Source organism: Poecilia formosa, unplaced genomic scaffold, assembly GCF_000485575.1.
Source record: "Poecilia formosa unplaced genomic scaffold, Poecilia_formosa-5.1.2 Scaffold191, whole genome shotgun sequence".
NCBI classification, from domain to species: domain Eukaryota; kingdom Metazoa; phylum Chordata; class Actinopteri; order Cyprinodontiformes; family Poeciliidae; genus Poecilia; species Poecilia formosa.
The window spans coordinates 490,842-515,590 of record NW_006800130.1 but is presented as its reverse complement, the minus strand read 5'-3'; the positions used below and the strand labels follow the sequence as shown (position 1 = coordinate 515,590).

Below are 24,749 nucleotides of genomic sequence, written 5' to 3'. Positions count from 1 at the left end.
CTTATAGATGTTGGGCTTCATTTCAGGTCTCAAGTCTAAAACTCCAGTTTTCAAGTATCATTGACAGAACTCGCTGAACTGATTACATGCTGAAAAGACGATTGAGCCACTTGATTCGGGTTTGTTGTACCAGTTGTAGGACACTGCTAGAGGACAAGGGATTTGACACCTTTGTTTTAGCTTAAAACTCTTAAATAAAGTGAAAAGTACTAATCAGTAGTCCCAAGAGGAAAATAATAAAAAAAAAGTTTTACCTTGAATTGGTTTGTATTTTATTTCTTATCTGAGAGAAAAAAAACTCACACATTTTATGCTCACACGCCTAAACTCATGCATTATATTTTCCTTGATTTATAGTTAAATATATTTAATGAATTTTATAACTAATTAGAAATAGTAATTGATTTACATGTACTTACATGCTTATAAATTATATATTAACATATTTATTTGAGTTGCCCAGTCTTCAGAAAAGAATCATATAAAAATATCTTGGATTTGATTTGATTTTTGTAAAATAAGACAAATTCAGACTCCTGATAAAACTGAAACACAAAACTAGCTAAAAGCAACCTCCGACTGTCACATGTTATGTATCGGAGTTATAATTCTTGATGCATTCATTATACTTTAGATGGGTTGTAGAAAATAACTTTGCATTGTCTGATGAAAAATCTCCCTGAAGAATATTGTATTAAACCTTCTGTGGTGATAGTTTGTGCCTGAAAAAGGAGGGTGAGAAAATATTTAACATCCAACTTTAGGAAACATGACATTTTTTGTGCTATTAATCTGTTTTAACGTAAAGCTATTGCATGTAGAGGTTTTGCGACAACGACAAGAAAGCATCACTGACCTTAGAACAGATTTTTTTGTTTTTTGAAGACCATTGCACAATGCACAAAACAGATCAAATACAGTAAAGCTAAAGAAAATCTCAGTCATCTCAGAGTGCTTTATTCAGTGGAACAGAGTCATGTTTAATAAATTTTGCATTAACTGTCCTTTTTCCGTCAAGACGAGTGCAAACGTTTGGCTTGGAAAGACTCTGTAATGAACCGCTGTGAGTCAGTATTTATTGAACCTCTGCTGATCTCCCACCCGGGCCAAGATTATAGTTTTTTTTTTTTTTCAAGCTACTTTCATACATGAAGTACTTTCTTTAAATTGTGCAGATGTGGTGCAAAAGGCGCTGATTTAGGGAAAAGAAACCCAGACAACTTCTCCGGAGGAGAAGATGATGAAGGTCGCCTTGAGGCTTCCGGGGTATTTAGCTCCAGGGAACGTGTCCTGATAAGAGTTTCTGCTGTTCCTCCCCTGTGTGATGTTTTCACTCAAAAGTACCTTGACTGCGTCCAAATAGTATTTGTTTCAAAATAACCCTCAAAGAGAAACTCTTTATTTCACATGATGTATGGTATAAAATTATATAAGATATGAATGAGAAGCCTCCTTCATTAAATACATGTGTACATGTATTTCATATTTTAATTGAAATTGCTTAATTTCTTTGTATATATGTTGTTGTTAGGTCCACGGTCAGCGGTTCTTGTCACTGCAGGGAAAAAGTTACATTTATTCAACTCCTTGGTGTGATTCTCTTGTTGAGTTTGAAAATTAACTAGAAAATTATGTGCAATTGAATATGTAATGGATATCATTTTAAAACTTGACATGTAAAAAATAGAGTAAGAGTGGCCCGTCAGTCAAAATGACGAAGTCTAGCATAAACTCCGAGTCAATGTAAACAAAAGAAGTTACTCATTATTGTTCCTGCATTTTAAGCTGGATGCATCAGATCATCACATTTATTCTGGAACTCTAAATTTGCCCAAAACCTTTCCCAATTCTGTCAGCTTCTGTACACGCAAAGATATACTTTCTGTACTTAATGACGTTTTGTTGCTTAATGAGTCTTCAGATGCTCACCAAAATTAAAAGGTCTGAAAAAATTAAACCAACCGACCAAAAAAAACATCTTCTGCATGTTGTCTGAAGCAGTTATTATGCGTTTTAAAAGGCCCGTGAAAATATGCTGCAGGTTATATGAGGACTTTAATGGAGCTCAGCAGCCAGGATGTTGGCAGTAGATACCTTTGATCCCTCCAAGTCCTCTTTCATTGGCCCCACTGCTGGAGGAGGAAATAAAAAGAAAGAGAGGGAAGCGCATGCCGAGGGAGAAGCTAAAAAGGGCCTCACACCGTAGTTTGGTTTCTTGATCTGTGACTACAATAGCGGGCTGATTTGCTCCAAATTACAACCAGAAATAAGAGAGGAAAAACATCTGTGACGTCTCAGCAACGTCCGGATTATAGCTAAGCCTCTTTGCATGGTGGTGAGTGGATGCCGCGCTTGCATCCAAGAGTCAAAACAAACACATGGCTGAAAAACAGCAGCAGCAGACCTGTTTCACGCTTATGAAAAAAAAACAACCTCATAAATCCTCTTGGATCTTGTATTATCATACAAGCCCCAGGCTATATTTATTACACCATATTAGTGTGCTATCTGAAGTTGTAACCATAGAGACCGGGATGAGGCACATGGCTGGCCTTTCCATCATTTATGGAGTGTGTGACGTCAAAGTGACCACTGTTTTCTTTCTCGGAGGGAGGTTTTTCCTTTTGTTCACAGCAGCCAGGGGTCTGCATGACAGACAGCAAGTTGAGTCACTTTCATGAAGAAGCAGGCTCAGCCACGACACACCAGTGTAAGTCAGCAGTAATAAATTCATACCCTTCTCATGACATAAGGACGTCCTCTCTTATGAACATAAAATGACTGGAAATATTTCTTCTCTAGTCTGATCACTACAGAAACATTTCTGACTGAAATGTGTAGATTAACTCTGTGGGGAATAAGCCTAATATATATATATTTTCAGATTCCATCTTTTACATCCTATTTAATTCTTTTGAAATTAATAACACAGAAACCTGTTTCTGCCATGCACCTTATATATTTATTTTAGTTCTTCTTTTTCGTCATACTTGCATGTTATAGATCCCAATGGTTTTAAATCCAGGATCCCTTTGAAGACTTCGAAATTCTGCTGTAATCTTATACAGACTCAAACATCTCAGTGACTTTGTTTCTCATCTGTTCTTGAACTTTCTAACATCAGCAACGTGTTGCTGTTTGAGATCCTTCTGTTTGTTTTTATCACGTTTAATTCATTATATTAGATGGTATGAAAAACAAAACAGTTGTTTTGGCAATCTGCGCCGCCACGCAGATTGCCAAAACATCGGATCCAAGCAAGAACAAGCAGAAGCTTTGAATCTGTTTCAATTGTAAATATTCCCCAAAGCCTATTTTCTTTAGAAATTTTGATTTCAGAGAACGTGTTGATGCATACACAGACCTTTATTTATATGAATTATTAGTTTTAAGGGAAGTGAATAGCTTTCTTTAAGTCAGGTTACATTTCCAGAGTAATATACCAGCTTGAGGTGATAAGATATGAAGTGAAACACCTTTTCCTTATTGACAGCATGGTGTTCATGGTGTTCTGCCTAAAGTAACCTCACTGGTCCACGAATTCTGTTTCCCAGTCCTCATGGTGACCTGCAGAGAATATCACTCAGAAGAAGTTTGTTGACACAGATCCTGTCTGGCACCTGAGCCTGTGTCTGTCAGTGCTATCAGAGCTGCAACCACAGCAAATGTCCCATATCTTTAAGTCAGTCTGCTATTGATCTCTGCAGGCCTCAGGCTCTGCCCTGCCTCCCAACACCCCGTCTGTGTCTCCTGGTTTACGTTAAACAACAACCTGCTTCCTTGTTTCACCCCAAGATGAAGTGAACCTGGAGAACGAATTATCTGCTTTCATGTTTAAAGGGTCACAAATAAGAGGGCACACATATTTTTCTTCTGTTTCACAGTCCTATTTTGTTTTGGGTTTTCATATTAAATTCTTCTAAAATTCACAAACGTTTGTGGTTGTAATGCAGCAGGTTCTCCTGTTACTCATTGTATAAACACAGAATATCTTCATTAATAAAACCCTAATATTAATTTTCACAAAGAGTGAGAAAAAGGTGTTAACATTTCCTTTTTGTGCAATCAGGTTGCTCAAAAGCTGGAAGGTAGTTTGAGTCCATTGCTGCTCACTTTATGAACCATCCATAGTTTTCAGTTGCCTGTTCAAGTTTGCGAAGGAATCTCCTTACCTTCACCACCTTCTGCTTCCTGTTTGGAGGCTCTCTGGCTAAGCTCAGCTCAGTAGTTCACTGGTGTTATGCTAATCTTTGTTGACCTCTGCAACACCAAAAACCTCATAGATCTGTAAATAGGATCCATTTCTAACTCCTCATTGGTCAAGTTGGGTTTGTTCAATGTCCACAAGTTAATCTCAGAATTTATTAGTGTCTCAGGTAAAGATTGTGATTGAATGCTCTGCATTATGCTTTGTTTTTTTTGTTGTTTTTTTTGTTTTTTTTTTCTTTCTTTTTTCTTACTAACTGCTGATCTTAAAAGCTTTACACTTGTCGAATCCCACAGTGCCAGGCTACATCCTGCCCATCAGTGTCTTTGCGAGTCTCTGTGACACTTTATCCACAGGATAATTTGTCATTTAGTATTCAGCGCCTCAATGTGGCACATTCACAGTAGTTAGCGTTGCTTGCACTTAAGCAGCAATATCAATGAGTCATCACCCCTCAAATAATGTGCCTCAGTCTGTGTGAGTCAGAAGCAACAAAGTGGATAATTTGACTGTTGGAAACTGATCAATAGTTAATGACACGATGAGTGAGAGGGTTTCACTGGAGCTGTTTACAAAGCCAGACATTATCCAAATCTTCAAAAGCCAGTGTTAGTTGCACATATAGATATATACATATATAGATTATAATGCTTTACAGTGTAAAGCAACCCCTACCTTCAGCAATGGTACAGAAGAATGACAAAGTTACCTATTTTAACTGAGTCACACAAACTAGTTGCTTTATTAAGTAAGTTAAGTAAGTTATTAGTCTGAGGTTGAACCCTGTTTGCCTTATGAACTACAGTAACTCTTAATAACATAGATTCAATGAGGTGTCACAAATATTCTAGAGATTGTAGGGATCAATCCTGACAGGATAGCAACATGCAGTTGCTTTCTTGACAGCTGCGTATTTATGATACCAGTCTCCTCCTGCACCACATCTTAAAGATCAGTCGGGTTGAGCTGTGATGACTGTAGAGGCCATTGGAGTACAGTTAAAACACTGCTATGGTAAAAAATAAATAAATAAATAAATAAATAAATCAGCTTGAGAGTATTTGAGCTTTGAGACATAGTGCATTATCCTTCCTGAAACTGTACAAATTCACTATGGTCGTCTGTGATGTTAAATGGAAGGAAATGGAGAAAAAAAAGCTGCAATCTATTCATCAAGTATGCAGTGAATATATTCACAGGGCAGGCACAAGACCAGCTGAGATACTCAATATCCCAAAGTCCTCCACGGTATGAAGAGTCAAGCAAAGATGCCTCAAGAGAAGACTGACAGAACCCCTGAATAAAGGGGCTAATTTTTTAGCACGAGTTAGATTTCAATTTGTTTTCATTTTGGACCCCTTAATAATTCAACTTTTTGAGCCATAAGCAGAAAACCGCAAGCACAAAGTTATCAAGTCAGAACTACAGCTGAGTCCAGTTATCCTATTAAAGGTATATTTGCAGTTTGCAAACAGAGCATTTAAGCTTCGCCCCTTTCCACACTATCTGAGAGAATCAGCCTGCTGCAAATTGCACAACACAGCAGCAGATTAGAGAAATACAACAAAGTTCACCAATAAAGTCGTTCACAGATTGTTGTACATCAACAACATCTTAGTTCTTAAACAAATGCATACTCTCAATCAACCCTGTGGGAAGGAGTAACATTTGCAGACGATGCCAGACTGTCAGCTTTGTGTGTGCTTTGTTGCATGTGCACAACAGAGATATTGCCTGAAGGCTTGTGAATGGCTGTAAACATACACAGAGCATTTGCGAATAATTAAGACTGGAGTTGCAGCTTGTCACGTGCAATTTCTGTAAATTATAGACATCTCTTATCCTAATGGGGAATAACATTTCACCATTTGTCCTATTATGTGCACACAGGGGTGTTTGCTGTGCAGCTGCAATGTAAAACTCAACTAAAACACACAACGATGCACGAGCTTTCTGGCTGCACTAATCTGCCAGCATTGGACCAGAAATAAAATCCATTACAGTCTGTACACATAATGCACATGCCCCAAAGCTGGCATGAGAGTTTGTGCCTAGTGCAGATGTCCACACAAAGAAAGAAAAATAGCAATTTGAACAAATACATGTTTTAGTTTCACATACTCGGTAGTTGGCTGGTGTTTCCACACTCTCACAGAAATTCTGCACACAATCTGGTGCTAAAAACACCCTGAGCAGCAAAAGAGACAGAAGCGAGTTAAATGAAAGCAAATCAAGCTATTGACGATTAAAGGAGGCAGGCCTCATGTAAAATTAGCTTTTGTTGAAAGTAAGATAGCAAAAATGTAAGGTTTTTTTTTGTTTGTTTGTTTTTGTATTGCTGCTTTCCTGCTTGGCTTAAAATTTTTAAAATGGGTTCTGAGCCAAGAACTAGGGTACTGGCACTAGAAACATTAAAGAACAAAAAGCATCATGAAGAGGGACGGCACTAGTACAAATCACCAGGGACACTTTGAGGAAGGGAAGGTTTCATTTATTTTATTTACTGCAGAGTTCCAACTGGAAGATCAAATAAATCGCAGAGATTCAGTTTAGTTTAGTGATTTTGATTTCATTCCCTTGCAGAAAAGTAATCCTTTTTGTTGGTGACCAGAAAGAAGCAAATTTGATCTAAAACCATTCATCAAATTTCCACAGCACAAACTACACTGCAAGTATGATTGTTTATTTGCTGCACGCTGTTACATAAGATGTAGCCTTGAATGTTATCCAGTGTTTTCTGATAAGAGTGGCTCGAAGTGGAGACAGCCAGACTGCGTTCATATGCTGGCAGACAGTCGTTTCATAATACTCTGACACCACCAAAACAGTGGTGTCTGCGGCGATTGCGCTCAGATTCCTGAAGCCTGAGCTCGGCTGCTAACTTCACGCCCCTGTGGGTGCTGTTTGTGATACAGGGCGAGGCCTCCGGAGGGGAACAGGTGAAAGGGTAACCTGATCCCAACAGCTGACGCAGCAGCATACTGTCTGTGTACACAACCAGTTGTGTTGGAGTAACATTAACTGTGTCAGTGGCACAACCAGTTTGAATAATTCATGACTTGACACGACTCTGAGCTACTATTGTCACGAAACTGCAACGGTGTCAAGGCAAGCAGAAAGCTAAACTTCACCAAATTTGTGACGTAGTATTAAAAGTTTTCTGTTTTAACTGAACCCAGGGGATCTTTTTTTTTTTTTTTACATTTAGTTGTTAAAAGTGACCTTTTAACAACTTTTAATTGTATCTTTGTAATATGATGTACTGAACTCTACTGCCAACCCATGATCTTTCCGTCTTATTACCTTCCTCTTTCACACATCTGGAATCAGAACCTCCACAGTGGAACTGCTTATGGACCATTGTGAGTGACGAGTGCACAGCAGACACATGATTAAAAACCAAATTAACTTTCTTTCAGAGTGACTCTTGAGCCATCGTGTTCGTACGAGTTTCAGATACTTGCCCGCTTAAATGAGCTGGCGTGGCTGAGACATCTTTGAAGGTGTTATTGTTGAAGTGCATAGGCTGCTGGATCCAGTTCAAATTAATCTGTACTGAGAGATTCTGCTGCCATCTTAACACTGATGCTCCTTCAGCACCAACAACACTGTTTGTTGGTTTGCTCAGAAGATAACCGACCTTTGTAATGTCACATTATACAACCTAGTTGTGTAACATCAAAATGAAAAAAAAAAAAAAAGGCAACAGTCAATAAAATAAGGCATATAATATTGCATAGCACCTTGACATCTATTCTGAGGAACATGGTGGTGGAAACGTTATGCTGTTGGGGACAGAGAAGCTGGTCAGAGTAGTTTGGAAGATGGATGAAAGAAATACAGAACAATCCTGGTAAAATAAATAAATAAATAAATAAATGTGTTAGAGACTAAAAATGACTTGAGGCTGGTGCAGAGGTGTACCATAAAACCAGAGCAACAGTACATCGTTAAAATCAAAGAATGTTCATGAATTATAATGGTCCAGTCAAAGTACTGACCTAAATAAAGGTGAAAAGTTAAAAATCTGCAGCAAAAACAAAAAAAAGAAAAAAAAAATCATAGAAGCATTCCATGTAATCAGGCTGAGCTAAAGCTATTTTGCAAAGAAGCATGGGCAGAAATTTCAGTCCATAGATGTGCAAAGCCGATATTTTCTTAATACTTTCTTTCTGCTGTATTTGCAGCAAAAGATGCTTCTAGACAACACATCACTTTTCATATTTTAATTTGTAAAACACTTTAAAATCCATGTTTAATTTTCCTGCACAATATTACAATGTTGAAGTGTTTACACAGCTTTGAGTTGGGAACCAAGTAAACTCCAAGTTACTCCCAATGGCAACACATAGCACTTAGGATGGGACTGTATCCATTTTATTAGTGACCTGGAAGTCAATCCTTTTATTCTCCGTCGAACTCTAAATGGAAACAAAGAATATGTGCATGATGTGACAAAAGCACAACAAAGAAAAAATGTATTCATTAGGAAATCAGGGAAACGTTAAGGAAGAAAAGGACGTCTATTGGTCTCTGACATCCACTCTGTGACACAGATATGTATTGCGCTTTTACAGAAAATATCTGGAAAAAAAAAAAAAAACCCACAGAGAATTTGAGAAAAGTAGGGAACTTTCTTAAAGGAAAATGTACCCTGGTATTAACTTTGCTTTCTTATTTCTGTGCAGAGAGCCTGACATCCCTGCATGGGCTCCACTACTCTACCAACTGCAGCTGCTGGACATCAGAGACAAACCGGACCCGGAAACTCTGCCCATCGCCGACCGCATCCGCGTTGGCAACCAGAAGAGAGAGCGAGGAAACTTTCATTTCCAGAGAGAGGAGTACAGCCTGGCTGCCAGAGCTTATTATGTAGCTCTGGAGGTGCTGACCACACACAGCCAAGGTAGCACTGATTTAATCCTGAGGTATTTCTATACTGCTGGCTACATCAAGGGCATGTGAACAAACACTGCAGGTATAGAATGTCATCTGACAGGAGTGCTCCACCAATCACGCTAATCGCAGCGTCTCCATGCACGGCTGCGTCCATCTGTGCTGAGCGCCGCCGTAAATGCTTTCACTTAATTCTTTTGCATGATCAAAGACAATCAACTTTCCCACCATTTCAGCCTCCTTAATCACGCTAATCATCGACGAGGCAGAGAAAGCCCGAGGGAGAAATGTGGCTGAATAAGACGATGAAGTAAAAACATCAGCTGCCTCATAATGAATCAATAAGAGCGAAGAGACGAGTTTATTCAGATCATACAGATATTGTAATCAGTCAAAGAGAAGATGAAGAATTAAACTGGAGAAATGCAAATGTTCTTATATTTACAGGTCTAGCAGAATTTTAAGTGATTTGAATCCAACTTTAAGTGTTCAAAAGCAAACAGCAGAACAGATGTATTCATACAGAGATTAAATTACGCACAGGGGTAACATTAGAAACGTTCTGTTTCTCATGCTAAAATCATCCATAGAACAGTTTTTAAAAATAAAAAAAAGCAAGCTGTTATTTACTGAGTGAAAAAAGTACCACATTTGTCTTTATCCATCTATTCCGCCTTGAGGAAAGAAAATCTAAATCATGTGCAGCTTTTATTTTAGTGGCAGGACACAAACAACTTGTGGAAGTAGTGTCAACTATTTTGCTCCTAACAACACAAAGTCAAAACTAGACATTCCAGAAAAATAAATAAAACAATCAACACATTAAAGACTAATGGCTAAAATCGGCATTAAGGTTAAACTTGGTGCACATAAACCATTCATGAACTGCTTGGATTTGTGATCCAACAAGTCAAGAGTGCAGAGTAAAATGTTTTTGTGTGAACAAATCCTCATTTTTTTTGGTTAATACCTTTTTCGGTTAGATGTTTGGGTCTGGTACAGACACCACGCAGGAGAAGGAATACTATAACCAGCTGAATTGAAAAGCAGAGCATGAACCACAGGGAATTGTTCCGTGAAATTTGCGTTTTTAAAATAAGGATTTAAAAAAAAAAAATAAAATAAAATAAAATAATAATAATAATAATAATAATAATAATAATAATAATAATCCCTCCCAAGATTATTTATGCAACTACTTTTTTCTCCTCCATTTGTTTTTTTTCTTTTTTCTTTTTTGGTTTATAACAAAATGAAATCAATCCAGTATCAAGTGCATGGGAGCATGCAGTGAGCTACATGCCCGTATCTGTGCAGATGGCAACGATGTTGGCATGAAGGAGGAGGAGGAAGAGGTGCGGGAATACCGGGTGAAGTGTCTGAACAACCTGGCCACCGCTCAACTCAGACTGGAGCAGTTCGACGAGGCACTGCACACCAGCCGGGACGTCCTGACCCTCCAGCCCAACAATGTCAAGGCTCTTTTCAGGACCGGAAAGGTGAGGGTCACGTTATCACCTAGAGATGTAATAAAACATCTCACCCAATCTCTAATAGTGACCTACACGTGGCGTTCTTTGAAGGAGGAGAAAAATGTGTTATCCTGTGTTAGATATTGTTTTGAGGGAAAATGATATTGGGACATAATTACTTTAATTTATGGGTATTCTGGAAGTGCTCAAGCTCCAGGTCTTCTAATCTCTTTCAGCTGCTGTCAGATAAGGGCGAATACAAAGAGGCCATGGAGGTGCTAAAACAGGCCTTGAAACTGGAGCCAACCACCAAGGTGAGATCATGTGGCTGAGATGATGCTCCCTCTTTTTGCGTTCCTTCCTAATCTGCCAGTAAGTTGTCCGCAATGACATGCTGTTATCATATGCAGCGTATTGCATGTAAAGCCCATATAACTTTATCCTTCCACTTCACAACTCAGCACAACTTTGTGTTGGGATATTCAAGAGATCTGCAACTTGTAGCCACAAAGCCACAAATGGCTCTGTAGGCCCTCCTGTGGCTCATTAAAAGGTTTGGCCAGACATGATAACCAAGCAGTTTTTACTTCATATGAGTTTAATTTAAAAAAAGAAAAAAAAAATTGTTTCAGCATTTTTTTGTGTTTTGGTACAAAACCGTTAAGATTTATGCTTTTTTTTGTTATCAAACTTAAACACTGAAACAATGTTTTTTTTTTTATTTATTTAACTAAGTAAGCTAACTTTCTGGTCAGGATTTGTGAAAAAAAAAAAACAAAAACAAAAAAACAAAACAACAAAAAAACAAAACAATAACTCATTTTTTCCAAAGAGCCCTGTAGTTTTTTTTGTCAGTTCTAGACAAATTTCACTAACCAGGACTGAGGGAAAATCGGTAACACTTTATTTGAAGTGGTGTGAAGAAGACTGACAATACACTGTCATAAACATGACATAATACCCGTCATGAACATAAATAAGTCTTTATGAATGTTTATGAATGCTGTCATGAAGTGTCATTTGGTAAATAATGACACTTTTAATGCAAAGTTGCTCTCAAAGTTGCATTAAAAGTCCATTAAAAGTGCCAACCTTGCATGATTTTGTAAATTATGATAATTGAATGTCAGTCTTATGCACACCCCTTCAAATAAAGTGTTACCGGAAAATCTAAGGTTAAGAAATATTTTTTTTAAATCTGTTTTAGTCATTAATTTCAGCTACAGAACACACTTTTTACAGAGTAATAAAGATTGCTTTTCACAAATTATTTTTTGCACAGTCTGAAAATCCAGTTTGAAATGGCTGTGTGGTCTGTACTCTGTTTACAAAATCCCACTGCCGGTAATACAGCGACCTGACACAGAGGGCAAGCTGCCACATTCACCAATATATCTGGACTTGCCCAGACGGGTCAGAAATATCTGCTGCTTTGGGAATTATACCTGTACGCAGAAGAGTGAAGAAATTCTTTGAGGAAACTTTGATTTTGCTGCTTGAAAGAAGTTAATGGGTTTTGTATTTTATCAGTTTAAACTTCATCTTCACCTTGTCTTTTTTTTTTTTTTAATATAATACAATTTCACAACCCCGCCTCCCATCATTTGCGGTAACACATTGCTATGATGGGGTGTTGTGTGTGGTAGTTTGAGGAGAGAGTCATTTTTTTTTTTACAATCTCAAATAAGGTTGTGACATAAAATGTGGAAAAAGTGAAGTGGTGTCAACACATTACTTATGCACTATATAATTTTAAAGTTTTCTTAAAGACATTTTCTTCTGTACACTTAGGCAATCCATGCAGAATTGTCCAAACTTGTCAAACGACAATCGGGAGGCAAAGATACGCAACAGTGGAGAGTCAAACCAGCAAAGGTGCTCGGAGATGATATCACACCATTCCTTATTCCTTCTAAGAAAAAGTCTTCAGTAAGCCATTAAATAGAAACCAGATATTTACATCTTCTGTGTAAGAAGATGCCCCTGTGACAGACTGTTGATGCCTCTCACACAGGCAAGAATAAGAGGATAATTGAAATGGAGACACAAACTTATGTTCTGTGTTAGTTAGGATTACTAATATTTCTTTACATTTGCTAAATGCCATAATTTTTTTTGTATTACTTATTTCAAATGTATAAGTTTATGAGCTCTGAGAACACCATGGCTCCAATAATATATATATTTTTTAAAAGTAAGCATAAACACCATGGGAATCGCCAGTGATCATGTGTGGATCAAGCCCAGACGAAATTTTAAAGCTGAATTAGTTAAAGTCACTGCTTTGCAGTGGCTGTCAGAAAGCCCTGCTCTCTGCTCCTGCTGTGGGGAGATTTGGAAAGGCGAGTGTGGGCAATAAACCTGATTCGGTTACATAAGTTCTGTCTGGAGCAATGGGCCAAAAGTCCACGAGACTATTGTGAAAGGATTTTCAAAGGATACCCAAAACATTGGCGCAAAACCAATTAAGTAAAATACAAAATTTGAAAAAAAAATAAAGTTGTAAATGATATTCTCACTCATTCTGGCATTTGGCAAATAGAAGTCACAGTAATCATTACATAAAAAAAAAAAAAAAAGATTTAATGTGAAGAAACCAAAAAGAAAAAAAATACAGATTGGTGTCTTTTTATATAGTGTATGTAAATATCTGGCTTTAATTGTACTCAACCCAATCATTTCATTTGATACTATGATAAATTAATCATATTCATATCACTCCCTTCTTATGTTTCCAGGGACTTTCCTGGAAGTTCATCCTGGGAGCTCTGGTGGTGGCCTTGGGCAGCTTGGTGACGTCTGTGATTATGACCGCAAGAAACTAAAAATCCTCAGCAGGAAGGAAAAAAATATGCGATTCACTGGAGCTGATCGATTTCCAGTTGTCTTCCAGCAGTTCCCCACCGTATGAGCGGCACAGCCGGGAAGAAAACTGAACTTGAGCTTTGAATGTTTTTACTGAAAAGTGGATTTTTAGAAGAGAGTCAGTTGATAAGTTTATAAAAGTTGTTTGCAGTCAGTTTTATTTGGGGAAGGGGTTGCCTTTATTTTTGCTTACAAACATGCTTTAAAAAGTGTAAAAAAAAAAAACTCAGTAAAATAGCTCAAAATTACATTTGATCAACGCTCCACAAAGTTCATATGTTAAAATATATTTCACCATAAAATATTGAAGGAGATGCTGGTAAATGTAATCCTCTAAACAAATACATCTCTGTTAGCATTACAGTCCCGATTCCAAAGGGATATTTAAACAAAAACATTTGACAAACTCTTAAAAATTATTAAATATATTTAGGCTAAATCCTAATTCTGGTAATAATACTTATCCATTTCCAAATAAATATAAAAGCTTAAATATTTTCGGCAAAATACATGATGTGAATTTGTATTTGTACATGTGCAGTTTACTACAAAAACCTTCATTTTGACCAAAGAGTAACCCTTCACTATGTTTACAGTTAAGAGGTGAAATAGAATAAAGTAAAAACAAAAGTAAACAAGCTTAATGTTGTTCCTTTTTGAGATACAAGCAGCGCGATATCCTTCATTGTTCTGTCCTCATGTTTACAGTCCACAGCAACCTTTAACCACCTTCTTCTGGAGGGCCTCGTTCAACATGATCCGAGATTCTGACTCCCACCTCAATTTGCCATTTTTCTTTATTTCTCTGTAGAAACAAAGAAAGACACAGGCCCATCTCTCAATATGCTACAGTTACTTTTAAAACAGGCATTTTTGCAGGCAACTTTCCTACCGTGCTAGATGAAGCACAGCTTCAACAATGTTGGCTCCTTCTTTGGCACTCGTCTCACAGAACATGGCGCCGTACGCCTGCAAAGCGAAGACAAAGCAAAGCGTCAACATTCCCGACTGCAGACTGTTTACTCCGACACCTCGAGGGCTGAACATCTTTATAAAACAATCATTCATGTGGTGAAAGTAACACCTGGGCCAGCTTTTCTCCGTGTGAGCTGCAAACGCAGCTTCCTTCAGGAAGTTGCTCCCGGAGGTCCACCTTGTTTCCAACAATACAAAAGGGAATTTTTTCATCTGCGGACTCCTTAAAAAAAAAAGAAAAACACAGAAGGAGACGTACAGTACGTATTACAACCATCTGTGAGATGCATTTAATGTCTCATCAGAGCCGTGGTTACCTGAATTTGATCTATCCACTCTCTGACGTTCAGGAAGCTCTTTTCTGAGGCAACATCATAAAGCAGCAGGACTCCATGAGCTTTACGGAAAAAGGATTTGGCAATGCTACGGAACCTACAGTAAAAGGAAGCACAGCTCTTTTTAAGCAAAGTGCATCTTGTCAATGTTTACACATTTACAGTGATGCAATCCATTATTTCCATGTCGCTACCATCTTGAAACTTCTTTCTAGGAAGTGGTGTACCTTTCCTGACCGGCCGTGTCCCATATCTCCAGACTCATCGTCTCTCCATCCACCTGCAACTTCTTCATCTGGAAATCAATACCTGGGTGCAGAAATGTATAATTTTAAAATATCTGAAGTCAGGAATTCACAGCTGTGAGATTAATTTTTTAACAAATTTATTTAAAACGGGATGAGATGGGGAAAAAGTGAAGCAGGTAGCATCTCTCTGGATAAAACAATTCAACACAGACTCCTTTTTCAGGGTATTTCCAGTGTGTTTGTAAGTAAAAAACAACAACAAAAAAAAAAACACTTGTGTATGTGAAGGCAGCATATTTACGGTTACCTACCCAACGTTGTCTGAATGTCTGCTCTAAATTCATTGAGTGTCAAGCGCAACAGAAAACTGGACTTTCCAGCTCCTGCATCTCCTGCTAAAACAACACGGTACACTGGTGAAGGTCCTTCTGTCACTGTGACGTCGTCCCCTACCTGCTGCAAAGAGAGTCACAAAGAAAATTAGGAATACGAGATCACATATGGATCCAATAAATAAATAAACGTATTATTAATTCATTATTTCTATAGCTGGATCAAAGATTCTGTGAATTCTTAATTAGTAATGCACAACCACTAAGTAAGGCCCTTTTCTTTTAGCCGCTGGCCAATGACTGTCTTATTGCAACATGTAGCAGAATATAAAGAGGGAGAGAAAAAAAGTTGACAAAAAGGTACGAGATAACTCCTGCACTAATGAAATCAGAACTTATTTAATTAATTAGAATTCCAACAAATTGGTCTATGTCCATGTTGTTGCCCGTTTGTAAGATATCATGAATCTTACAATCTTTTTTTTTTTTTTAACCTTGGTGGGAAAGGCAGACAGGGGCTTTCGCAGGGATGAAGAGATGGAGCTGGATTGGCTGGGAGCTACAGAGACTGCAGCCTCGGACCGGACCTCTGATATCTGCAACAACCAAAATAAATACCATTTTAAAAGGTTCTGGCAGAATAAAAACTGTTGCCGTTTTTAATCGATCCTGCTCCGTTCCCCCCTCCCCTCCCCACCTCTACATCTGACGGCATGGACGAGTAACTGTGGTGCACGGTTTCCAAAGAGCTCATGCTGCCGTCAGAATCATAGTCACTGGCTGAGTTCTCAACCGTGTCCATTGGCAAGCCGCTATCCAGGTACCGGTCAGCCCAGGTGGACACACGGGAGATGCTGGGGTTCTGCTCGGATCTGCACACACACACACACACACACACACACACACATATCAGATTATTGTTGTGACAATTGATCTTCCCAGTGATGAGTCCGAGTTGTCATGCAGGTGAGCACAGGAACTCCATCTACCTGCCATGATTGAGTGTGCTCTGTCGAATAGGTTTCATTCTCCTGGCAGGGATTTCATCTTGAGGAGACAGCTGTTGAGTGGATTAGAAACATTTTATTTTACTTGTGCACTTAACAGAACATTGAGGTTCTTTCTGGTAATGCCAGCAGGTATGAGGAAACATAGCTGAGCAAACAAGGAACTCACCCTCCTTTTAGCTGCAACCATCTGACTGGCTAAAGCTGAACGCAGTCCGTCATTACTGTCATAAAGCTTCTTGTTCATTTCCCTGATGATGTGTTCAAGAAAGTACAAGAGCATATAGTCAATATTCACACAGTTCCTCGAGGAAAACATCAAGTTGTTCCTCATTCTGTAATTTCTCTTTAGCTTTCATTTCTTTCAAAGTCGTTATTTTCGCATTTGATTGTCATTTTTTTCTTCTTATGGATTTGAGTTATAATATCATATAGGCTCATTAGCAGCCCGTTACAAAATAAGTCCAGCTTGTTCCTTTTTTAAATAAAACAATCAAGTTCATTTCGGCAACAAAACAATTTAAAGTTCATTTAATTATTGACTTCAGTGTCAGAAGACACAGAAGTCAATAACTGAGAAAACGTGTATACATTATATTTTGTCAAGGGCCATCATTACACATCAATACAAACATAACTGAGATTTCAGTAAGTATTTAGTACAAAATCCTTACTTTTTTTTTTCAGAATAACCACAAGAAGCACTCATGTAGCAGCCACACTAGCAAGAGAGCCTGTCGAATAGACTACCTGCTGTACAAACAAGCTGGTAAGGGCACACCTTACAGCCACATATTCACTCTAAACAGATCAACAAGAAGAGCAGAAACCAATCTTATACAGTGCAAATATGCTCTTCATGTATAAACAGACGTTGGATTGGAGTGACTCAGTCTCAGACCTACAATTCAATATTGTACAAATAACAGCCAGCACTATATTGCCAAAAGTATTTGGCAATATTTGCCTGGACTCAAATAGAGCTTAAGTGACTTGCGTGGTTTATCACAAAAATCTCCATAGACTCCAAATGATACAGAATATAGCTGCTTGGGTCATGTTTGTTTTTTCCCCCCCAATAAGCATATTAATTCTGTCCACAAACAACTACATAAACTTTCTGTGAATTACTGTGTTGATTTTAAATTTCTTCCTCACAGTTTCAGGTCTCGTCACAACTTTGCACCTCCACATCTCTCTGATCTTCTGCATATTGTGACTTTTTCACAGACTTTAAGATCCACACTGTCCATTTCCCTGACTGTAGCTGGATACTACAAGCTATAGAGGTTTGAACCAAGTGGCTCTTCACCTTAGGATTACTCTCCACCATGATATTTTGCAAAATTGATTGCTTCTCTATTTTTAAAGTCATTTTAATTTTTACAGTTGCTTAAAAAGTTTGATCTTCTATTGTTGACCTTTGATATCTAAATCTTATCTATTCTATACAATAAGCATCTTTTTTTTTTTTTTTTGCATTCTTCATTAGGCCATCCAAAACAAGAAATATGATCAAGGTGGACTCACTGGAGGACCTGAATGTGGTTAGAGTACGACTGATATTCTGTCACCATCTGTTTTAATACTTCTGTTTCTCTGTGAAGAAAAAAAATAAAAATTACACACTTTCATTCCATAAACCAATGGGGCAAAATTTATTAGTTTAACCAGAAAAACAACAACAACAAACTTTACCTTTCATGCTGGGCTTTCTGCTCTCCAAACATGTTCTTCAGCTTGTCCAGCTCAGAGTGGAGCACAGCCATGTTTGTCTGGTTTTGCACCAGAGAACTTCGCAACTGCTCATTTTCCTGCACAAAGACGCACTTTTAAGCAATTTAACCCAAAGTGCATGTGATATAATTGACTTGGAATCCAGATTCCTTACCTGCAATAGATCACTGATCTGCTTGTTCAGTTTGATCACCTCGTCTTTAGCGTGGTTTAGTTCAGAGCTCTCCTGGTTCTCCAAATTAAAGCCACATAAACATTTTGTTAGACAGCTGAAACACGTTTCTGTTGCTAGTTTTAGTTAACATTTCACATATTGTCAAATACTACAACAGGAGAATGAGGGAAAATTTTAATTGTATATACTAGGCACCATTACTTGTAAGTCTAACATAATGACGCAAGAATGAAGAGTGGGATCGCCGTTTACGGATTTCCTCAAACGCATGTTTGGCTTAGGTTTAAAATAAATCTCTTGAAATTAAAGAGTGCACACATTCTACTCATCACTGTGAGCAGCATTAACCAGTAATCCTGCTTACAAGGAAGAGCTGGTGTCTTTATTTGTGTTTACTGTCAACTGTGGCCATCTACAGGACAAAAGTAGCAAGCGCTTCCACACACAGACGGCTGCTGTGTTAAAACATAAGCACTTTGTGTTTTATTATTGCCCGAGTAGTTTCAGAAGAGGCTTACGTTAGTTCCAATAAAGTTAAAAAATAAATAAATTGTGAGGAATATCATCAACTGTTGTGCATTTCTTTCAGACTGGTTACGATGAACAGGCACTTCAAGTTTTTATGCAGTACCTAGCAAAGTAAGTCCTTTAGTCTGTTCTGCTCCGAGACAATTTGTGTCATTACAGATGATTCTACTTCCACTTAAAATCCCAATACAATAACATAGTATTTAAAGTCTCTTTCAAAAGAACCTGCAGCGTATCTTTTACAGTTTTTAGACAATGTGTATGCGTTTCAAATGTGTGTGACAGGCTGAAAAACAAACATTGAATGCATTAGACCGTCTCGGATAGAATTTGTTGTCCTAGTTGTTAAAGTGTAAAACACAGAATATTTCCCATTGGAGAAAAAAAAAAAAAAAAAAGTCATATGCGTTTTTCTGTGACAGGCCTACCATTAACAGTTGATCAGCTGTGGCATGCAGATCTGCAATCTCATCGTTGTGTTTCCTCTGCATGGTTGCTATGATTCCTTCCATTTTCTTTCGCTCCTGCAAACATGAAACCAAAGCAGTCAGAGGTGCAGGCCGGCTAAGAGCGTGAAGTGAGGCTTTCATCTGACATTACAGAGCCTCTTTGTGAGAAAGACACATAACCTGTTGACTTCACCACAGCTATGTAGGTGGTTCTGGTAAAAAAAAAAAATAATAACAAGCTTTTTGTTTCAGCCGGAAAGCAACATTAACTCATTATGTTTGTACATAAAAATTGTACATATGGCACTCACCTCATCTCTGGCCCGCTCCTCTGCTCGGGCTAACTGTTGCTGAATGTCGTCCTCCAGCTCTGCCAGCCGACTGGTATTTAACTCCTCAGCTCTGTTTTAACAAAAGTGGACAAGACGGGTTGGAGCTGCAGGCTCACAACTGCATAACCAGAGCTCAGGTCCACACGTCCGCTCAGTCAAAACTTCACACTTGACTACTCTACTCAAAGCAACCCTCACACAAAACCAACCAGAGACAAGGGAGGGACAGAGTTTTGTAAAAATGTGCTGATCTTTTTCACCCACCCACATTCATTAGATCAGCGCACAAATGAGGAAAGACTTTGCTAATTGATTCCCAGACATCTTTAAAAGACAATAGAGAGACATGCTTAGCTTCTTATAAAGCCTAAATAACTGGGCAGGGCAGTGTATTTAAAGCTTCCTGCTTCCTTAAGGGAAGGAATGTCACCTATCTCATACTGTGCACTAACTCAACCCGAGAGAGAGCTCAGACATGGGGCAAAAAAAATCACTATACCCGTCTCCTGCATGCATGTAGCTGCATTTTTTGGTAGACGATACAAACTGAACTGTAAAGCTAGTATCCGACGAGTGTGACTGCTGAGAGAGCGATCACAAGACAAGAAGGATTCAGGCCAAGCCAGAGCTCCTCTTTGCAGTTAGAGGCACGACCTGCCATACAGGATTACATCTGCATCTCCTGCCTCACTTACAGTAAATTGTGGAGTGTTAAATATGCAGTGTGAAAGTTTATTGACTCTTTCAAAACAGACAGAGTAGAATGCGCTGTTGAAAAAAAGTTAAACACAATTTCTGATCACCACATACACGCAAGTGCAAACTGTATTCAGCTTCTATGCAAATCAAATCTCAGACAGTTTCCAGAAAACTGGAAATGTTGAGTTAATTAAAATCAAGATTAAAACTCACCTGTTTAGAGTAGTTTTTGATCATAAATACTTCTACTTTATTATGCACCAAATAACATGTTTGATGTGTGTTGATTGTTTTAACAGTGGCACTAGACAAAATGTAACATTTGTTTTCACAACGGTTGACTATGTCTGTTTATGATGCATTTTAGGTTTACACTATGTAAAGAACTTGGAACTGACATGCTACTGAAATGTGTTACACAAACAAATATGATTAAGTGTGGATTTAACACTGCAAAATTTGCTGTGCTGGGAACCTGTAGCTTAGGACTGTGCAGTTATTTAAATGTTCATTTCAATTTTGATTTGCAAAGCAGAAATTAATTACTATTTTAACTAAAACAAAAAACAAAAAAAAAACTTTTACCTTTTCCTATCCTACTGCACAAAGAGAAACACTGTTAAACGGGGAATGTGTGCATTGTGTACGTGAGATCTAACAAATCTCGTTTTCCCCAACCAGCTTTGCAGATGTGACAACAGATTAGATCAGTTATAGTGATGTGACCTACTCAGCCAAGCCATAGCTCCTGTTAAAGCAGACGTGCATTAAATTTATTAAGCATAAGAAATCCATTTCTGCAGGTTTAGTGCACTAGGACTTAATATGTTATGAACAGAGGTCATATGAAAAACAGAAAGGAATAGGACTAGTATAAGCCTGCTAGTTTAGTGCAAACTCCTAACTATACAAACCTTATGAGTGGAAGGAAGATACAAGTTATTGAAAGTGCTGTGCAGTTGAGCTCAAAACTATTTATAGTCCGGGCAGAGTTAGACTTAAAGTAACCTCTTAATTTGACCGACACATTTCTTTTGGAGTTGAAAAGTTGCGGTTGGACGTTTGCTTTGCAGAAAGAAGTTCTTTGGTTCAAATCCCAGGTAGGGGTCTTTCTGCAAAGAGTTTGGATGTTTTGCCTGTGGATTCTCTCTGCATTCTTTGGCTTCTTCCCACATCACTATTAGATAAATGAATTAGGCTACTATACATTTTTACTATTTGTACTACACAACAGAGTGCTTCTAGCATCTGAAAGTTGTCGCCATTAATGTTGCCTAACCAAGATATAAAGCTAAGTTTAACCTACAAGTTCATTTCTCAAAGAAAATTATTTTAGTAATTTTTTTTGTGTACTTTGTAATGTCAAAAGTTTGAAACCACTTTTCCTCATGCGAGTTAACATGGATTTTAATGCACAATGGCATAAGCAAAACTGCTGAACAAACGGCACAAATCAAGATCTTTTCTGAATACTCTGGAGAATAATTAAGGGAACATTCAAAAAGCAAAATACTAAACGACGGAAGCTGTAGTGCAGCAACACGATGAGCCAGCTGATACACGGCACAGTAAACTGCGATAGCATCACAAGATCTCAGAGACAATCAGCCTGCATTAATGGGAATTTATCCACATAGCCACAAGTTACAAGGAAGAACAAGCTAACTCCACAATAGTCTCCTTTAATATTGGAAAACATTTACCAAGTTATCTATTAACATTTAAAGAGCTTAGCATGGTAAAAATGACTGAGAAAATGTTACTGAAAATGTTAACATCAGGAAGCCATAAGAAAAAAAACAAGTTAAAAAACTTTTTTGGCAGATTTTCAGTAAATTTGACTTAGTACTTTTTATTTTAATAAAAACATCAAATGAAGCAATCACCATTTAAAAGCTGTAATGTATTACGATGCAGTCTTAATTTAACAAATGCATTCTGATTTCCATAAATAAATAGATACAAACACAAAAATCATGTCTAACAGGCAAAACCAATTTGCACTAGAGCTGCACAATACATTGAACTGATGAAACCTCAGGGAGATTTTCCGAGCACTCTTTGGAGGATCAGGAAAGGACTTCATTAGTCAAGCAGAACCTCTTTATGACCTACATGTTCGTTTATTTTCATTTTCCAAGACAACAGCTCGCTTCACTGACCCCGCGACGGAAAACTTGCATTATTTTTCTTACCTCTTCAAACTGGTCTCCAGCTGTTCACTCGCTAGTTTGTTTTCCAGGCTTAGACTGACAAGGGAGTGGACGGTTTCCTCATACGCCTGCAGAAGAGTTGTGTTTGCAGAGGAGTGAATGACCTGGTAAAGGTCAGCCAGCTGCTCTCTGAGACTGTAAGGGGTAGAACAAAAACTTACAAACAGCAATGAGAAGGAAACAGCAACCAAACACCCAAAAGAAATGAGAGCTTGAGGAACAACAAGTGATATGTAGACGAATAACCTCTTTTAAATGTGCAATTGGGTCCTAACCCAAATTTTCACTTCTAATTGTTACTAAGTGTGTCTCATTAGAAGTCAGCATTTTCAAAATGCACAACTGCTGGTCAGTCATGGCATATTTAATTGCTTGTTCAAACTTTAAGTTTATCTTTCCCAAATCAATGCAGCCTCATTGCAACATCCATGCTTTATCAATCAAATGCTTAATTGAAGTTAAATGAATTAAAAAGATAAAAGCTGATTTTATTTCAGATTATTTTCAGGAAAATTGCATGCAAGGTTTTTCCCATCCTTTCTACTTTCTACAGAAGCTATTTGGTGAAAAACGTTTGACAGTTACAAAATAAAATAAAAAAATTGCAAAACTTAGAGGACTTTAAAATGGTAAATGGCCTGTACTTGTATAGTGCTTCACCGAGTCCACAGGACCCCAAAAGTGTTTCACACTACATTCAGTCATTCACCAAACATGGCAGCTCCCTGCAGGCTGCCATGATCGGTGCCATCGGCCCTCTAACCACCCTATGATGCAGGATAAACTCTTACCACCGCCACCACCTCTGCATTATTTTTAAAGTAACACAGATCTTCAACACTTTGGAATGGACTCATTTTGATATTTTGAAGACTGATGTTATCCCAAAGATAATAAAGAGTTGGGGCTAGAGTTTGGAACTGGTACTTTTTCATCAATATTAAGGAATTATTGACTTAATCAAGCTGATGCATCTTGCTGAAATGTTACTTGTAAGTTAGTTTTCTCTTATGTCAAGCGCACCAAGTACATACTGGACCAAAGGTACTTGGTAAGATTGTGTTTTGTAGTGCACAGTAAAGAACACAATGCCATGATGGTAACAATAACCCATCATTCTGATGTTTTTGTTTAGTAGGGACAGTGAAGATGGTCAGATGGGGATAAACACAAGAAACTCTTGGAAGAAAATGTTAAAAAAAAAGACTAAAAATGATTTAGAATAGAAAAAACCCCCACAGTTTTTATTGTCCATAAAAGCAACAGTAGCAACAGATATAAATGTTCACACAGTTTTGTTTTTAAGTATTAAGAGCAATATGTACATTTATAAACAAACAAGCTTAAACCCTGTTTCCAACCCAGACTTGAGACTGGGTTGGAAGTTCACCTTCAAGCCTAAACATGTAGACAAAATTAAATTAAATTAGAAAGGTTTAGAACAGAGAATAATAAAGAATAGTCATGTCACAGACCAAACATGAATCCCACTGTAAATTTGATTTCAACAGATGCTCAACAATGAATCTGAGCCTGTCAAGGAATCTTTGTCCCACAAGTTCACGCCACACTTTTTAGATTTGTATTTGTGAAATGTTAAAGCCATGTATTCTTTCTAATGTACTACTCTGATAGTAAAGTTTGTGGTTGTAGCACGATTAAAAGCGAAACAAAGTTAAAAGAATATGGATTATTCTCCAAAACATCGTCGCTAAGAAGTGCTGTAGCCACTAAGGTATGTAAATCCTGGTCAAAGTGAGACTCCGGTCCGGTTATTGACTTTACCTTTCAGAGAGGGTAAACTCCTCATCTATCCTGTCCACGAACTCTTCCCACGGAGTCGAGGTTGCTCCTGAGCCAAATGACGCCAAGTTGAGAGTCTCCGAAACCTCCTGAAACCTGGAGGAAAACCGGCTGTAGTCGATGTAGCCGTCCTCACAAGCTCCGAACTTATCGAACAGAGTTTGGACCTCAGCGTTCGGGACGCTGAGCTCCCTGCAGACCACTGTGAAGTCCTCATACTCGATCCTTCCGGACTTGTTTACATCGCAAGCGGAAAACAGCCTTCGAAGACTGGATGGGTTCATAGTTTCTGATAAAAGCCGCATTCAAATTAGAGCGTATGGAAATTTAGATAGGGTCACCCACCTCTCTTTGAATGTACGTACCTCTGCGGCGTCTGAGACAAATAAACGCTCTGCCCTCCTATGAGGACACGGATTGGTCCAGGTGTCGGCGTGGGCGGGCCTCCCAGCTCCTGCAGCAGAGGTTTGTTGGGC

At 38.2% G+C, this 24,749-nt stretch overlaps 2 protein-coding genes across 6 annotated transcripts in view; one reads left to right on the top strand and one right to left on the bottom strand.

Annotated features, from left to right (window-relative positions):
• Positions 1–13,652, top strand: part of fkbp16 (FKBP prolyl isomerase 16) — a 32,444-nt gene extending 18,792 nt beyond the window's left edge. For 2 of the 3 annotated variants that reach the window (XM_016678816.1, XM_007566403.2), the window contains exons 5-9: positions 8,896–9,113; positions 10,421–10,602; positions 10,812–10,889; positions 12,367–12,504; positions 13,314–13,652. In XM_016678816.1, coding sequence (XP_016534302.1) covers positions 8,896–9,113; positions 10,421–10,602; positions 10,812–10,889; positions 12,367–12,504; positions 13,314–13,400 — 703 coding nt within the window. In that variant the 3' untranslated portion in view covers positions 13,401–13,652. The remainder of the gene's footprint in view (positions 1–8,895; positions 9,114–10,420; positions 10,603–10,811; positions 10,890–12,366; positions 12,505–13,313) is intronic. The other variant, XM_007566404.2, reaches the window with a different exon arrangement.
• rasef2 (RAS and EF-hand domain containing 2) lies at positions 13,584–24,666 on the bottom strand. Of its 3 annotated transcripts, none has more exons than XM_007566399.2 (17): positions 24,256–24,666; positions 22,453–22,605; positions 19,538–19,628; positions 19,206–19,301; positions 18,229–18,306; positions 18,036–18,151; positions 17,868–17,936; positions 16,507–16,588; positions 16,320–16,390; positions 16,028–16,202; positions 15,825–15,926; positions 15,310–15,451; positions 14,978–15,059; positions 14,733–14,847; positions 14,525–14,638; positions 14,333–14,409; positions 13,584–14,245 (listed from the first exon to the last, which is right to left on the bottom strand). In XM_007566399.2, the coding sequence occupies exons 1-17, from the start codon at positions 24,576–24,578 to the stop codon at positions 14,143–14,145; spliced, it is 1,989 nt and encodes a 662-aa protein (XP_007566461.1). In that variant the 5' UTR covers positions 24,579–24,666; the 3' UTR covers positions 13,584–14,142. The 3 variants fall into 3 exon arrangements, with proteins under 3 accessions (XP_007566461.1, XP_007566462.1, XP_007566459.1); XM_007566400.2 differs by having other exon boundaries at positions 15,310–15,454; positions 18,229–18,300; XM_007566397.2 differs by having other exon boundaries at positions 15,310–15,454; positions 24,256–24,665.
• Between the last annotated feature and the right edge of the window lie 83 nt (positions 24,667–24,749).

What these genes read in the sequence shown, in the direction of transcription:
- rasef2 (XM_007566397.2), bottom strand. Translation starts at nt 24,578, where the DNA reads ATGCGGCTTTTATCAGAAACTATGAACCCATCCAGTCTTCGAAGGCTG. An exon ending in CAGCTGATCAACTGTTAATG is followed by an intron (nt 18,307 to 19,205) that starts GTAGGCCTGTCA and finishes TTTAATTTGGAG; the next exon opens with AACCAGGAGAGCTCTGAACT. An exon ending in CCATGCCGTCAGATGTAGAG is followed by an intron (nt 15,927 to 16,027) that starts GTGGGGAGGGGA and finishes TGGTTGTTGCAG; the next exon opens with ATATCAGAGGTCCGGTCCGA.